Here is a 14,683-nt window from a genome sequence, read left to right on the forward strand (position 1 = left end):
TCTGCTACTGCTCATAGGATAGAATTTTTATAACAATTAAATGAGTTTTATTTATTTTCAAACTGTACAGACCAAGAGGCATTCAGGAAGGAAATAATGTCAACATGTAATAATACCTTAAGTCTATAATTCAGTTACAACTACATGATACATGAGAACCAACAGTCAGCATGAAAAATACAAAATTAACCACGCGTGTGGTTGCCAACACCTACCCCTGGCAGACAGCTTCTTGGTGTTGATGATTTTTGCAGCATACTCTTGTCCAGTAGGGATTTTCACACATCTTCTCACCACTGAGAAAGCGCCCCTGGAAACCACAAATCAACAGGTCATCAATATAATCAGCTCTGAGAGTCCACCGAAAATGACACCAACTGGGCATTTGTATTGAATTCAGTGAATTTTCAAATGAGTGCACTACAGTAACATCCAGGAAATGAGCAATTCCTCATGGAAACCTAGACCTTCTTTAATGCTGAGGAATAAAAGTAAATTTAAAAATTTTGTTTACCCAGGAATACACATTAATCAACAAAAACAAAAGAACTGCCAGTTATGAAGCTTTTGTTTGCCCACGAATCCTGAAAACCATTTACAATTCACATTCACACAGCACCAAATGCTGAGAAAAAACCCTGCAAAGAGCAGAGCTGAGGAAGAGCAGCAAAAATCTGCTGCCCATTTATTTTGGTAGGAAAAAAAAATTAATGTGGCTCCAAGTAAATAAACATGGCGACTGTTTTCATTAAAATATAAATCTTGGGAACATTTGTGTGGTTTAACAAATTCTGGTGTGGTGATTTCTGTGTGTCCTTTTTGGGGCTGGGGGAGGGGACAGATTTAAATAAAGCTGCACTTCCGACATATTCTCCATGTTCGAACAGCAAACAATACATAAACATATAAGGATAGAATGTTTATTCCATTGAAAAGATATTTCCATTTCCTTCAATCCAGCTGCATAAAACACCACCATACACTTAACCGCACCCTTTCATCGTTGACAGTGGAAACTGTGGCAGAGGATTGGGTTTGGGTCAGATGCTGCATAAATCGTAAATCAGCACCCCGGTCCCCACCGGGTCCCCGGGCACAGGCCAAGCAGGTCCTGCTCCTCCCTGCACGTCTCCAGCAGTCGGAGGTCCACACGGCGCTAGGCCACCCTGGGGGCGCCCCCGCCGCGTGGAAGTCCTCCAGGGAAGGCGGGGATGCGCGCGAGCCCTGGGAGGGGATGACAAGCGAGTCACCCGGGCCAAGCGTGACAGCGGTGCGGGGCAGGGCCGGGCTCGGCAGGGTGGCCTCTCTCCGGGCGTGGAACTTCGGGCTTATCACGGCACCGCGGGGACAGCGCGTCCCCGTTCTGCGCGTGGTCGACCCGCGGGCTCCGGAGGCATCTCCGCTTACAGAGAACGGTCTACGCTGCGTCCACGCGCGTCGCAAGATGACAGCCACGGCTGCGGGCCCCGCCGAGGCGCCGGTGCGGGCGGTGAGTGCAGGGCCCCCCGGACCCGCCCGCCCCCACGGACAGGCACCTCCCGGGCCCCTGCCCTGCCCTTCCTCCGCGCACTCCCAGCGGCCCGGCGCCGCGCTTACTTTCCGAGCTCCTCGAAGAGCTGGTACTCGTCCGTGAACCGGGTGCAGGTGGTGGTGGAGGCCATCCTCGGGCCGGGCTGCCCGGCTGGCGCTGTCCCCGGCCGGGCTGTCCCCGGGCCCGCTCGCTGTCCGCGTCCGAGAGTGGCTGGCCGCGGGGAGTGCGCGGGGCGGGGGTGACCAGAGAGGGCGGCGCGGGCGCCTCGTCCTCCGCCCCGAGGTCCTGCCGCTCCTCAGACGCCGCACCGCCCTCTTCCAGCCCCTCTCCCCAGCTGGAGGGGAGCGCGCTCAGTAACAGCGGCCTGCAAATGGAAAACAGCCGGCGCGGGGCGAGACGCGAGCAGCCAGCAGCTGCGAACGATCTACCCGGCCTGCGGGCGGGGCGGGGGAGGGAGGGAGCCCGGGGAGGAGGCTCGGGGCCGGGGCGGGCCCGGGGCGGGGCTCCAGCCCGAGGGCGGGGCATAGACGCGGGGCGTGGCCAAGAGCCAGGGGCGGGGCTGGAGGCGGGGCCGGGATCCTGCCCCTAGGGCCAGGGTAGGGATCGGAAATAGAGGCTCAGGGCGCAGCCAAAGGCCAGGGGTGGAAGCTCGGGCCCGGGGGGCGGGGCTGGGGCTGTTGGCCCGAGGGGCCTGGGGATGGGGCGGGACCGAAAGTTGGGTGGGAGGTGAAGACTCGGGGCGTGGCCAGGGCAGGGGCGGGGGCCTAGGGCCGAGAGAGAGAGGTTTAGGGTGGGGCGTAGGGCTCGGGGCGGGGAGACAGGCGGGTCAGGCTGAGGCCCCGGGGGCTGGGGCCTGGGGGCGGGGTCTAGGACCGGGGCGGGGCTCCTGCCCCGACGGCCTGGAGGCGGGGCGTGGCCGAAGCCCGGGGAAGGCGGAGATTCGGGTCCCAGGGGCGGGGCCTGTGGCTGGAGGCGGGTCAGGGGAGGGGTGCAGGGGCGGGGCCGACGGCGAGGCGGAGGCTCCAGCACCTAGGCCCGCCGCCTCCTGCGGGCGCCCCCTCTCACGGAGCCCCTCCTCGCAGGTCCCGCACTCCATCAGCGAGCCCAGTCTCGTCCCCTCGCGCGTCTCACGCGCGCCAGTTTAGGAAGAGGGCGAGTGGATGGAGGTGATCGAGGCCCTGGCTTCCATCGGGGCGGCGCGTCACCGCTAGAGCTGCGGCCAGGGGCGCGCAAAGCCGAGGAGGGCGCCGTGCGTGGGGGTCGGGGGTTGCTTGCAGAGAGGGTCCCAGCGCCCCGTGCCTACGGCCCCCTCGATCCCTCAGCGAGGGCGACCCCTCCGGGCCGCGCTTCCCTTCCGACAGGACTGCCCCTCGTCTCCACTTCCCCGCCGTCTCCCAGGTCGGGATGCTCAGACTCGGGCAACCCCCAAAGGCCTCGGCTTCGGCCATCACGGTAACGAAACGAAAGCAAAAACGCCGCCACTCAGCCACACCTCCGCTCCTGAGGGACTCGCTGTCACCTGAGCAAGTTCCGAGAGGATGTCGGTTCTCGCGAGATGGTTCTGCGCTGTTGGAGGGGCGGAGCATCAGGAAGGCGGGGTGTCGGTCACGCGAGCTTGTGGGCTGACGTCACCCACCTCACGTGAGCACGCCTCGCCTGACCCCTTTGCGAAGGGAAAAAAGGAAAGCAGAGGTCATGTGCTTTGCTCGCGTGCTCGAAGCTCTGCCAGGTGGTGCACGTGAGTGGACTGGGTAATGCTGTGCGAAAACCACCCCGCAGTTCAGGACCGGTCCACTTGTTAGCATACGTTGTCTCCAGTAAAAACGAGAAAAATAATCGTGCGTTACGTTTAAACAGTAGGTAAATTGCTCGGGGCTTCCCTTCAGTCCTATGCCTTTAATAAACTATAAAATTGTAAATTTAGAGACAGACCAAAACCAAAAGCATTATGAAAGGTCTTTGCCAAATTACTGCCTTTTGCTTTACGGCATTGGACAGAAAAACCTTGGCGTTCCAGTGCTCATTTGTTCATCAACCTTGCAATTCCATTGCTCGTTTGTTCATCATTAGCATTGCATCATGAACGCGAAATTTCACCGCTAGAAGATAAAAGATAACTTGGAGATAAGGAGAATCTAAGACTTACAGGAGTTGTGTTGCTTGTCCCCAGAGCCTGCTGTTAAAATGTAAATCAACCTTATCCACCTCACACCTATCCTAATTCCCTTATGTCCTGATCTGGGAATGCTGGACTGTCAATAACAGCTTTTATCCAAGTTCTCAAAATGTTAACAATTTTTAACGCTTATTATAACAAAATTCAACTCTGTACATATTGATTCCCAGCCATAAAAAGGCAAATAAATACAACATGTAAAATATAGTGATACAAAAAAGGTTGTTACCAAAAGCTACATAAAAAGAAACAAGGTGTCTAAATATTAATAACTGAGCTATAAAATTGAAAAAAAAAAAAAAACCAACCCAATTTGGTCTAGGCTAAAGATTTTAAACATATATCTTAAATATTTAGCAAATGGTTCCAAGTTTTAATGCACTGGATTAATATTCTTCTCTAAATCTAAAAATGAAACAAAAAGTAAAATTAAAGCAATAAATAAAGATAATATAAAATTTTACAACTCGGGGAAAGAAAATTGTTTTTTAAATATTCAACTAATGAGGCCTACATAATTACAATTTATCTCATTTACTTAAATTACTGATGACTGTAAACGGTTATGATAATTGTGTGATACAATAAAGGAAACAGTTTCAATACTGATGTACTTTTAGACAATATGTAGTGTTTTAAGCAAACACTGTCTGCTTAGTCTAGATTTGCACTGTTCCTTGATATGTGTCTTGGGCTAATTAAAAGATTTCTGTTATTTAAACATATATTGACAGTTAATTCTAAAGTTCGGGCCTCCTTAGTCCTTCCCAAGTCACACAGAAGTCCCACGCGGCTCATCAGTGTTGCCTCCTGCTGGTCTCCTACTCTACTCTGGCCCCCACATCCTAGTCTCCGCACGACAGCCAGAATGATCCCCTGGAAACCTCAGTCAGAGCAACTTGTGCCTTTGCTCACAACCTGCTGAAGACTTCCCATCTCAATTAGACTAAAAACCAAATCCTGCAAATGGCTCACAAGGCCCTCCGGGGTCATCATGTAGGTGCCGGGGGCAAGCATTTGCTCCCTGCTCTGCCTCAGGCAGACAGCACCAACTGGACTCCGAATACACCCTAAAATACATTTGCTTACTCAGTACTCTGTGCCAGTCCTGTGCAATTCCTCTGTCCTCGCGGCATGGCAGGTTCAGCTAATTCTTTACTATTTATTATAATGTATTATTCAGATACTACTTACTTATTTCCCAGATCACCAAGGCCTTTGATATTCCTTAACTTATTTGCTTCCCAGAAGGTGGTTATAGGCATGCTGCTTCATTCCTTAAAACAGCAAAGAGAGAAGAGGTGTTAGAGGTCCACTTGCCCAACGCAATAGCGCACGTGCCTAAACCATCATCACTTGTTCTCCTTCCTTCCCTCTTTCTTTACACGTAGGCCTCTGCCATGACTGTGGAGCACGTAGCATATAGGTCACGCCCACATGGTGACTCCCGCCCCTGGGACTCTCAGGTGCTCATTCTTAGATCCCGCCTCATGCTTTGATGCCACAAGTCTCAGTTCCTATTAATGGTACTATCTCCCCACTTCAATCCTTGGAGCAGTGTTGGATCTCTTCCTCATAGTCACCACTTACAGCATTATCACAGGCTGTAGATTTCGTATTAAAATATGCATATTAAAAGTTCCCATTGGGGTTTATTGCTTCCCACGTACATGCCACCATCACAGAGGGGGTCTATGACCTTGATGGGGACAGGGGCTGTCAACACGACTACACAGAAGGTGTAGTGAAGTGTGTGCTCGAGTCAGCATGCCTCTCGTGGAAAAGGGTAGAAAGACAACAAAAATACAACTCCCTGTACTGCCACTGGAAGAAAGGTAACTATGTCTATGAAAATGGCTCTGTGAAGACCCATGATGCCACAGTTAATGAAAAAGCAAAGCTTTCCCCCATGACCATGAAAACAAAACAGAAGCTTTGGTGAGCTAGAAGCTGTGGCCCAGGTAGGTCTTATTAACACAGTAAGGGGTTCCATTCTGTTCTGGCTTATTCCTCTGTTTCTTCCATGTCATTAAGCTGCTTTTGTATAAAACCATCTGATTCCTTCTTGTTAACACCTCTACAATTCTATGTTTAAAAATTGTTCCAAAGAAAGAAAAGGCATTTTATATCAAGCAGCACACAGCTTCTAGTCCAGTCTGAGGAACTCGCCATGCACAGAAAGTGAGTGGAAATGAAATTCATTCTAGACACAGCTGAAGGCAGTCCCTTCTGATCACCAGAGGGTGTATTGGCCTCGGACACCAACAGCAATCCAGGGGTAGAGGAGGGCACGGAGGTGTCCTCAGTGCCGATCAACATATAGCATTGCCAGGATCTTAGACTCTGCCAGTGGTCCCTAAGATGCTAGGGATCTTAAAGCCAGTATCTATGTAACGAATCACCATTTGTTGTTTTCAAGTGTTGGGAATGAGCTTGAGATTGAGCAAAAAGAGGAAGGATTTATTATAAAGATTCAACAATACTTTACAAAGCACGATGATGAGAATAAACCTGTCTCAAAGAGGTGTCGAATTTAGAAATGAAGATGTGCTAGCACTGTCCTTGCACCGTCTCTCAGTTGCACTTCTTCCGGTGCTCTGCTCTGTATTTCGCATGAGTTAAAATGTCAAGGCAACACCACAAGGTTGTCCAGGTTCCTCACGACATGAGTGTGTCCAGCCCAGCGAATCAAAACGCAGTCGAGTCCTGCCAAGCTGTGAACCTAGCTGAATCGTCCTAGAAAGGGTGGCTTTTTCTCGTTTCTAAGGAAGCATATGGGCCAGTAGAGCCCCAACCAAGTGGCCACAGTTTTGCACATTTCAGGTCCAGTCACACGAGGAAAATGAATATGGTTCACACTTCTGGTTCAATGAGCTCTAGTTCAGAACGTGAGGAAATGTTTGTTAAAAACCATGAACTGGCTAGACTTCGGTGGGTATAGTAACTACACCCAAGGTTTTGTATTTCAGACTGCCCATCACCTCTAACCCTTAGTGGTTTCCTCAGTGTCGGCGACTTACAGGATTTGTATCAGACTGGAAACTATGCTAAGAGCAGTGGAAACAAGTGCATCTGGAGGGAGTGCTGGTGTTTTCTCCATATGCACACAGTTCTCTGTGGGTTGGCCTTGTGTTTCTAGGGGACTAGGGATCTACTTATTTTTTCAATTAAAATATAAGGTATGATTGTAGAAATACAGGGCACCAAGTTAAATTTGAATTTCAGGTAAATTATAAATAATTATTTACTGTAAGTATGCCCCCACATAATACTTGGGACACAGATATCCTGAAATATCATTGTGTGGACATACAGTAAATAATTATTCATGATTTATCTAAAACCAAATTGAGCTAAGCGTCCTTTGTTTTACCTGGCAAACTTGCTTCCTTTTCATTATAAGTTGAACCCTGTAGAACCACTTTTGGACATTTCTAGATGTAAGTTTGGCAGAGAGGTGGAGTCAGGGAAATACAAACAGATGCACAGCCTTCCACGGAAAGGACATCAAGGCAGGACTTGGGGATGCCCAGGGGACAATGCGATCACCTGGTGTCTCTGAGTGAAAGGTCTATGTTTTCTTTGGTGGAAGAAGGTGAGTGAAGAACATGCTGTATTATTTTCACAGTGTTACACGTGTGTGTGTTCAATCACACGATGCAGCGAGGGTGTTTTATAAGGAAAATATAACTAACTGAATAGCACATGGTTTTGTCAGAAAGCTAATTCACTTCCGTAGAGCTGAAAGAAGGTAAAAAGTTAAGATGATTTAGGTACACACAAAATGCGTGTGGGTTTAGCCTTAATCAGGTTGTTCTAGTAAGAGCATGGTTTTTGTGAGGAAATAGAGAACTTTCTTCATCTTCCTTCTCTGCTCAGGAGCAGCAGCAAGTTCCCTTTAGGCAGGTGACACGCTCCTTTTCTGTCCCAAGCAGTAGGCTCCTCAAGGAGATACTGTAATCTTGTTTCCTTTTCCTAATTCCTGGAAGGCAGATAGTAGGATCTACATTTTTTAAAAAAGCTACTAGAAACTGACACTTAGAAATCTGTATTAACTCCTGTAAGCCACACATGTAAATAACAAGTGGTCATGTCTGGTCCTGAAGCCTATATGACAGACGATGACAAAAGATTTACTAAATTTACTAAAATACTGGCCCCACCCCCAAGGCAGGAGATAGTGATAGTTTATCTTGGTTTCTTGATTCTTTTTTATCGCGAGTGAAGATCAATAGACGACTGTAAGAATGAGTGAACATTAGTATTCAACACCTTTCGGAAGTAATGACTTACTCAGCTTTGTGTGGTACTGTTTAGAGCACATGGACCATGGCCAGGCACCTGGTGTGGAGATACTTCTGTACAGCAGAGCGTCCGTGTCTTTGAAGTGCACTGTCCGCCTTCGAGAATGAGCAGCGTGGTGTTGGCTCCAGAGAGCTCAGCAGGTCCCATCTGAGCTAAATACCTGGCCGTCCTGCCGGTCATCTCATTAGGGGCTTCTGGAAAATTTGGGGAAAGGAAGTGGACACACTGACGCTTTGGATTTCACATGACTACCAAATGTTATAATTAAAATTCATTTCAACGGTTGCTGGAATCTTTACTTTAAAGCAATTGTGCCAGTGGGGTGGTTATTTTACAATTATTAGTTGATAAATTTTCCACAGAATCGTAACGAATTTGGAACATAACTGAAGTATTGGAATTAACAGTAGGAAGAGGCCCTTAGAATCCCTACTGGGAGAAGCAGCCAATAGAAGCCTGGGCGAGATCCCCTGGAGAGGAGGAGAGGATGGCGGAAGCCGAGAGACGCAGGTCTCGCGTGTGTCCCGTTACAGGGCTCTCAACTCATCCCAAGGGTTCCGTGCTCAGGACCAGTCGCCTCCCAGATGCCCTGCCTCTAACATCATCACAGCGGACATGAGGACTTAACGTGAAGCTTGGGGAGACACACACAGTCGGTTCACAGCGGTGGGTCTACTGTGACTGTACACGCACAGAAGCTGGGACCCATCTGGAAGATGGTGCCGTCAAGAGGCTGTCAAACCAGGAATCGGCCCATTTATCTGACCCTACGTCCTTCCAGTTTTGACTGTCTCCTGATTCTGCCTATGCTCTCATCCTAAGACACGAGTTTACTTATTGCTAATGCCGATTTAATACTGCAGGGATGCAAACAGACAAAAGGATGCTTTTAATCTTACTGTGACATTGACTACTTATTAATGTGACTCAAAAAAAAAAAAAAAAACCCACAAAATATCTTCCTGGAGAGTAAAATGATACCAAAACAATGGCTTAAAATGGCTGTGAAAAAGGGAAAAAAACGGCTTTGTAATTCAGATTTGATCAAACTTACTTAGTGTACAGGACCAACTATAAAAACTACACTGAGTCAGCTCCGCTAGGAACCTGCAAAGAAACCCCCACTGTCAGACAGAAGAGTGGAGCTGTCCCATCCAAAGGCTGTGAGGCCCCAGGAGTCTGCCACAGGTAATAAAACAGGAAGCTCTACTTTGCATCTGAATTAAGTTACCGCCACTTCTGAGACCGGGAGGAGCCCCACAGCCTCCATGCTCTGACCGTGGTAGCGCCCGGCCTCCCTTCGTGGAATGGTGTTGGGTGTCCAGGGCCCGTGCGGGCCCTGCCCGAGCCAGCCTCCCAGATCCAAGTCCTGGTTCTAAGTTGCACAGAAACCACAGAAGCTTAGGTGTGCGAGGCCAAAGCAGGCACCATTCCAGACAGAGGGACATCTGAGCACCCCCTCAGATCTGGCAGCAGCTGACGGTCCTGCTTCTTTATCCTCATCTGGGCATTCATGGGGGCACTGTGTTGTCTGCACAAAGGCAATGGAAACATTCACTGAGTGCCATGCCCATGGCCGTGACTCCCCTGTACCCGAGGGGCAGGGACGTAACAGCAGTGGCAGCAGGAAGAGTATTTTGGAGCAAAGCATGGCTGTAAGGGTCTGCATCCACGAGGAGGCCCTGAAGGGACAAAGCACTCAGTGAACTTGACCCAAGTGGCAGCTAAGTTGATGCTTCAGACTGGGAATGGACACCGGGGAGACATGTGGTTTGGTGGTTCCCGTCCACACAGGCAGACACCATGCCCATCTCCCCTTCACCTACACTTCACGGGCACTTCCTGAGGGTCCGGAGCAGCAGCCAGTTCCTTACAGAATCAAAGGCCTAGGGAAGGGGCCAATCTGGCAATTGGAACGAATTCTATGGCCACAACTTCTGAAAAATGGTGCTTTAGTGTCACTGGCCAACCTGACTAAACTGCTGGACGCTTCAGCACTCACCAGCTGTAACGATTTTAGCACCTGACAACCCCTGTCCAGACTCAGTACGACCAATCAGACCCTCCCTGACGTGACTGCTGCATGAGACTCCACAGCATTCATTCCGCTGAGTGTTTAGAAACTTGAACAGGAAACGGGAACGGTAGGCGCAACTAGCTGCTCTCAGGTGTTCCTCAGCTCACCCACTTGAATCTCTGCAAACCTACCTGCACCTTTCACTTTAGCTGTTGACTCAATTCACAGACCTCTCAGTCTTTCCTCAAACCCGATCGTGCTCAGACTGTGATGCTGAGTATGGAGGGTAAGTTAGGCGAGATCAGGGTTTGGCTGGCTTTGTAGGAGTGACTGCGGATACGGCAAATCAGAAGGTGGTGCCCTGTTCAGATGGCTCAGCGAGGAAACGGGCAACCAAACAATTCAGTGTAGAAGTGCCAGGCTGTAGGGAGCGGGGAGCAATGCTGAGAGACTGGGAGGGATGGAAGATGAGATGGGTCAGGTCCGTAAGCTTCGCGTGTGTGTGGCAGGAGGCTGGCATGTCAAGCACAGGGTCTGCAGAGCTGTAGGTCACTGTTATCAGTGGTAGCAATTATACTAGCAATTAGCTTTATACTGAAACGACCACGGCAGAGACTCTTGCCGAGCCCTCACGCAGGGCCAGAAATGTCATTAAGATGGTGGGTTTGAACAAACGGGTGGTTGGAGGCCAAGAGACCTGCATGGGGTTGGAAGATGAGCAGTAGGGGCCGGAGGCTTTCCTGCTGCAGGACTCCAGAGGAGCGGCCTAAGGTGGGCATCCCTGTCCCACCAGCTATGCCCGCACAATCAGATGACAGCCTCTAGTCTCTCTCCTAACATTTAACACACAGGGTTGCCAGGACAACAAACGGGAGACCATCCATGCTGGCACCACCTGATTCTGAGACGCTCCTTCCCACCCACCTCACACTTCAGCAGTCTGCACCGAGACAGTCTCAGACATCTCACTAGACTCTATTCCCAGGCGACAGCAAAAGTGCTGCCTCTGTATCAGCAGCATCTGCCTTGTACATAGTAGGTGATCACAAGTGTGCCCCACAAACATGCATGTCTCGAAAGCATGCCCCTCCTGCAGGATGCCAGGACGTCTACAAGTCAAGGCATTCAAAAATGTGTCCCACCTCCCTGTCCGGCCACGCCCCGACACGCCCAGCTCCATGCCCAGCCACGCCCCGACACGCCCACCTCCAAGTCCAGCCACGCCCCGACACGCCCACCTCCCTGTCCGGCCACGCCCCGACACGCCCACCTCCAAGTCCGGCCACGCCCCGACAGCCCACCTCCCTGTCCGGTCACGCCCCGACACGCCCACCTCCCTGTCCGGCCACGCCCCGACAGCCCACCTCCCTGTCCGGCCACACCCCAACACGCCCAGCTCCCTGTCCGGCCACGCCGCTACACGCCCAGCTCCAGGTATTCCAGCCCGGCCACCTCCCACATGGTCAGAATTCCACTCTCCCCAGGGGCAATCAGCATACTTACATAGTGTAACACTTCTCACCTGAAAACCTGCTGTTTTTACGTCTTCTGTCCACAGCACCCCCCACGTGTCGCAGCGCTCGGGGAAGAATCGTCTGCACTCATCTCTACTTGCTCTCATTCTACTCCTTGAACCCACTTCCAAGTCTCTTGTCAAGGCCACTTGTGACCCTCTTGTTGCTCAACCTAAGTCAATTTTGAGTCCTCAACTTGATTGCCCTCTCATCAGAAGCACTTTCTTCACTTGGACTTGGGACAACACTGTCCCATGTCACTCGTCGTCATTCTTTCCCCGTCTCCTGGGGGCTCCTCTTTATCTTCTCAATCTCTACATTGTAGAGTCTCCCAAAGCTCAGTCCTTGGGAATTTAAATTATACTCACTCCATGAGTAACCTAATCCAGTTTTACGACTTTACCAGATATCTACACAGGAGAGATTCCAAAATCCATAACCAGCCTAGACTAGTCTCCGGAACGTCATGTCTGTGACCCAACTGCCTCCTGACATACCCACTTGGATGAGTAGGCACCTCAGGCTTTACGTGTCTCCAACCAACTCCAGACGCCCCACCAGAAACCCGGATCAGCTGTCCGTGGTCTTGTCCGCAAGTCACTGTGTGGTGACCAAACCTCGTCTTTGCAGTTGCTCAGGGTAACACTTCAAAATCTTCCTTGATTCTTTTCTGTGCTGCATTCAACCCATCAGCAAATTTTGTTGGTAATTCCTCCAAGTGTATCCCGAGTTGGTCCACTTCTCAGTATCTCCATCACCTGGTTCAAGAGATCGTTGCATCTTGCCTCAGCTACTGTTTGAGTTGCTAACTGTTCTTCCTAATTCTGCTCTCGACTCCGTGGGTTTACTTTCCATCCCGCATTCGCTGTGAGTTTTACAGAACATGCCAGGTTGTTATTTCTTTCTGCTCTCGGTGAAACCCAAAGCCTGTATCTGACCTTACAGCCCACAGGACCTGCTGCGTGCTCCCTGAGTCGACCACTCCCACTGTCCATTCTGCTCACTGTGCTCCAGCCATACTGGCCTCCGTGCTACGTCCTGCCTTTGCACCTGTCTTCCCCTCTTCCCAAGACACACGTAGCCAAAGCATGGTTTGCTTCCCTCATCTCCGTCTCTGTTTAAACGTCATCTCATTGGGAAGCATGACATCCTTCCCAGCCCCTTCCTGTCCACGAATCTCTCTAGGGTGTCGAGCTGTGGTCCCTCTGGCTTACTGGCTCAAGGTCAGGCCTCAGGTGCAGAGCTAGTACTTGCCTTCAATCTACCTTTCATGACTCCAGTTAACCTCTCCACCTGGTGCCCGCCCAGCCTGACTTTGAACACAATTAAAACCGGCTGCCCCTGGAGCACGTCCTCAGTGATCTGGCCTGTTTCACCACACTGCTGTGGTTGTTACTGTCCTTTGAACTCTGAGAATGAAAGGGACACATGTAGCGGTTGTGGGACAGACTATGGTGACAGGCTAGTGAGAGGGCCAGCTGTGCCCTCTGACTAGCCTGGGCTTCACCATGGGCCTTGGGTAGATTCTAACCTTCCCTGGAATGTCCTCTGCAAATACTGTGCCCAAGAATAAACTCCTCAATATAATTCAAATAATATATATTGTTTGTAAACGTGAATGAGAGTCTATAGCATCAGAAAGTGGGCACAAGCACAAAACTACTTTATTATTCAGAAAGAGAAGAGTTTAATCAGTTTTGAACAGACACTAAATTGACGCATGACAATTCACATTAATGTTCCCAGATCATATACATTTACAAAAACACAGACAGGTGTATTAAAAAATTGGAAAGTCTGTTGGTGTTCACAGTAATTTTAACTTTAAAGATAACGAGTGAAACGGAAAGTCAGAATAATAATTGGTTTAAAAGCGCCAATCGGAAAGAGAAGGTTGAAGACGACCAGATGAAATACATTCAGGCATTTTTATTGCTGAAACCCCTTCACCACGGTTGTCTGAACAGCCATTTAATGGTCTTCCCTGTTGCCTGTTTCTTCTGCCTCCTCCCTGTCCATCAGCAGTGATCTGTCTGAAACACGCCCCTTCCTAGTTGGAAAGCATCTGCTGCCCCCAACTCCCCCGAGAATCCAGCCTGAATGAACTGCGTGGCGGCAGACGCTTACTTTTTCAGATACGCCCGACCACCTGTCCGCTCCTGTCCTTTTGGCTGGAAGACGGGTACCCTTAGGGTCCAAGCAGCCGCCCTTTCAGGGAGCCCCTTATCTTCCCACCCAGCAGCGCCCGGTCTGTCTTGCCAGCTGAGGGCATCCTGTGGGTTCCTTAAGGCCAGGTCGACAGTCATCCCCGAGGAAGGCAGTTCCCTCACTGCCAAGGTGAACTGCGGCAAAGGTATTAAAACACGTATAAGACTAGTACATGCAACATGAAGGACACATGGCATGCAAACAGGGTCTCAATCCAAAAGCTCAACTCGTTTTGTAAATATAAAGCATGAACTGTCTTTATCTCCAGATTAGGAAAATAAAATGAAGTTAAATGTGATGATACACCAGAAATACTCACTAAACAAACACACCAATAGCCCTGAGAAGTGCATTACATTTATCCAAATGTTTGCAGGAGCCAGACATAAACTAAAAATATTGAAGCAATTCCTTGCTCTTGGAAGTATTAAAAAATATTGGGGAGATGCATTTAATTATAAGTTTTGTTTTGCATGTATGTTGAAAAGGATCTGAGACGCAGCTCAAGTTTTTCACCAGTGCTGGACTGGTAAAGGCCGCACGGGGAGAACCGGCCAGTGAGGCTATGCTCTGCTTTTACACTGCTGGGCCACGTGAATGACACGCCTGCTGGCAGGTCAAAAGTGACGGACGCTGAGAATTTCGTGAGCAGCTGGAAGGTCCATTCCACAGCCAACCCACGTTCTTCTTGGTCTCGATGGTTCTTATTTTACAGCCAGAGTTACGAAGAGCCAAACACTCCAATAACAGAGCTGCTTCCTGAGTGCGCCGGCAGGCTCTGGTTAGCTGGCAGACAGGTGCCTGGCAAGTGCAGGCCACTCTTGTTCTCAGGAGGAAGACGCTGATGGCCGGTGCGCAGGCCCTAATTCAGAAAGCGTCTGAGTCACGATGGGCATATGTTTAAAATGTTACGCCAGCACTGGAGCCATCTA

At 50.0% G+C, this 14,683-nt stretch overlaps 2 protein-coding genes across 19 annotated transcripts in view; one reads left to right on the forward strand and one right to left on the reverse strand.

Moving 5' to 3' along the window:
* The window catches only part of CAMK2D (calcium/calmodulin dependent protein kinase II delta), a 185,654-nt gene extending 183,664 nt beyond the window's left edge, over positions 1–1,990 (reverse strand). For 13 of the 18 annotated variants that reach the window (XM_074338646.1, XM_074338638.1, XM_074338643.1 and 10 more), the window contains exons 1-2: positions 1,597–1,989; positions 216–310 (exon numbers count right to left, since the gene is read on the reverse strand). In XM_074338646.1, the coding sequence (XP_074194747.1) occupies positions 216–310; positions 1,597–1,661 (160 nt within the window). In that variant the 5' untranslated portion in view covers positions 1,662–1,989. Of the gene's footprint in view, positions 1–215; positions 311–1,596 lie in introns of all 18 variants that reach the window. The other 5 variants (XM_074338644.1, XM_074338645.1, XM_074338637.1 and 2 more) reach the window with 3 other exon arrangements.
* The window catches only part of TIFA (TRAF interacting protein with forkhead associated domain), a 28,499-nt gene continuing 15,124 nt past the window's right edge, over positions 1,309–14,683 (forward strand). The window contains exon 1 of the mRNA XM_074338650.1: positions 1,309–1,489. The gene's annotated coding sequence lies outside the window, so the exon portion shown is untranslated. The remainder of the gene's footprint in view (positions 1,490–14,683) is intronic.

This window comes from Rhinolophus sinicus, linkage group LG07 (assembly GCF_036562045.2).
Source record: "Rhinolophus sinicus isolate RSC01 linkage group LG07, ASM3656204v1, whole genome shotgun sequence".
NCBI classification, from domain to species: domain Eukaryota; kingdom Metazoa; phylum Chordata; class Mammalia; order Chiroptera; family Rhinolophidae; genus Rhinolophus; species Rhinolophus sinicus.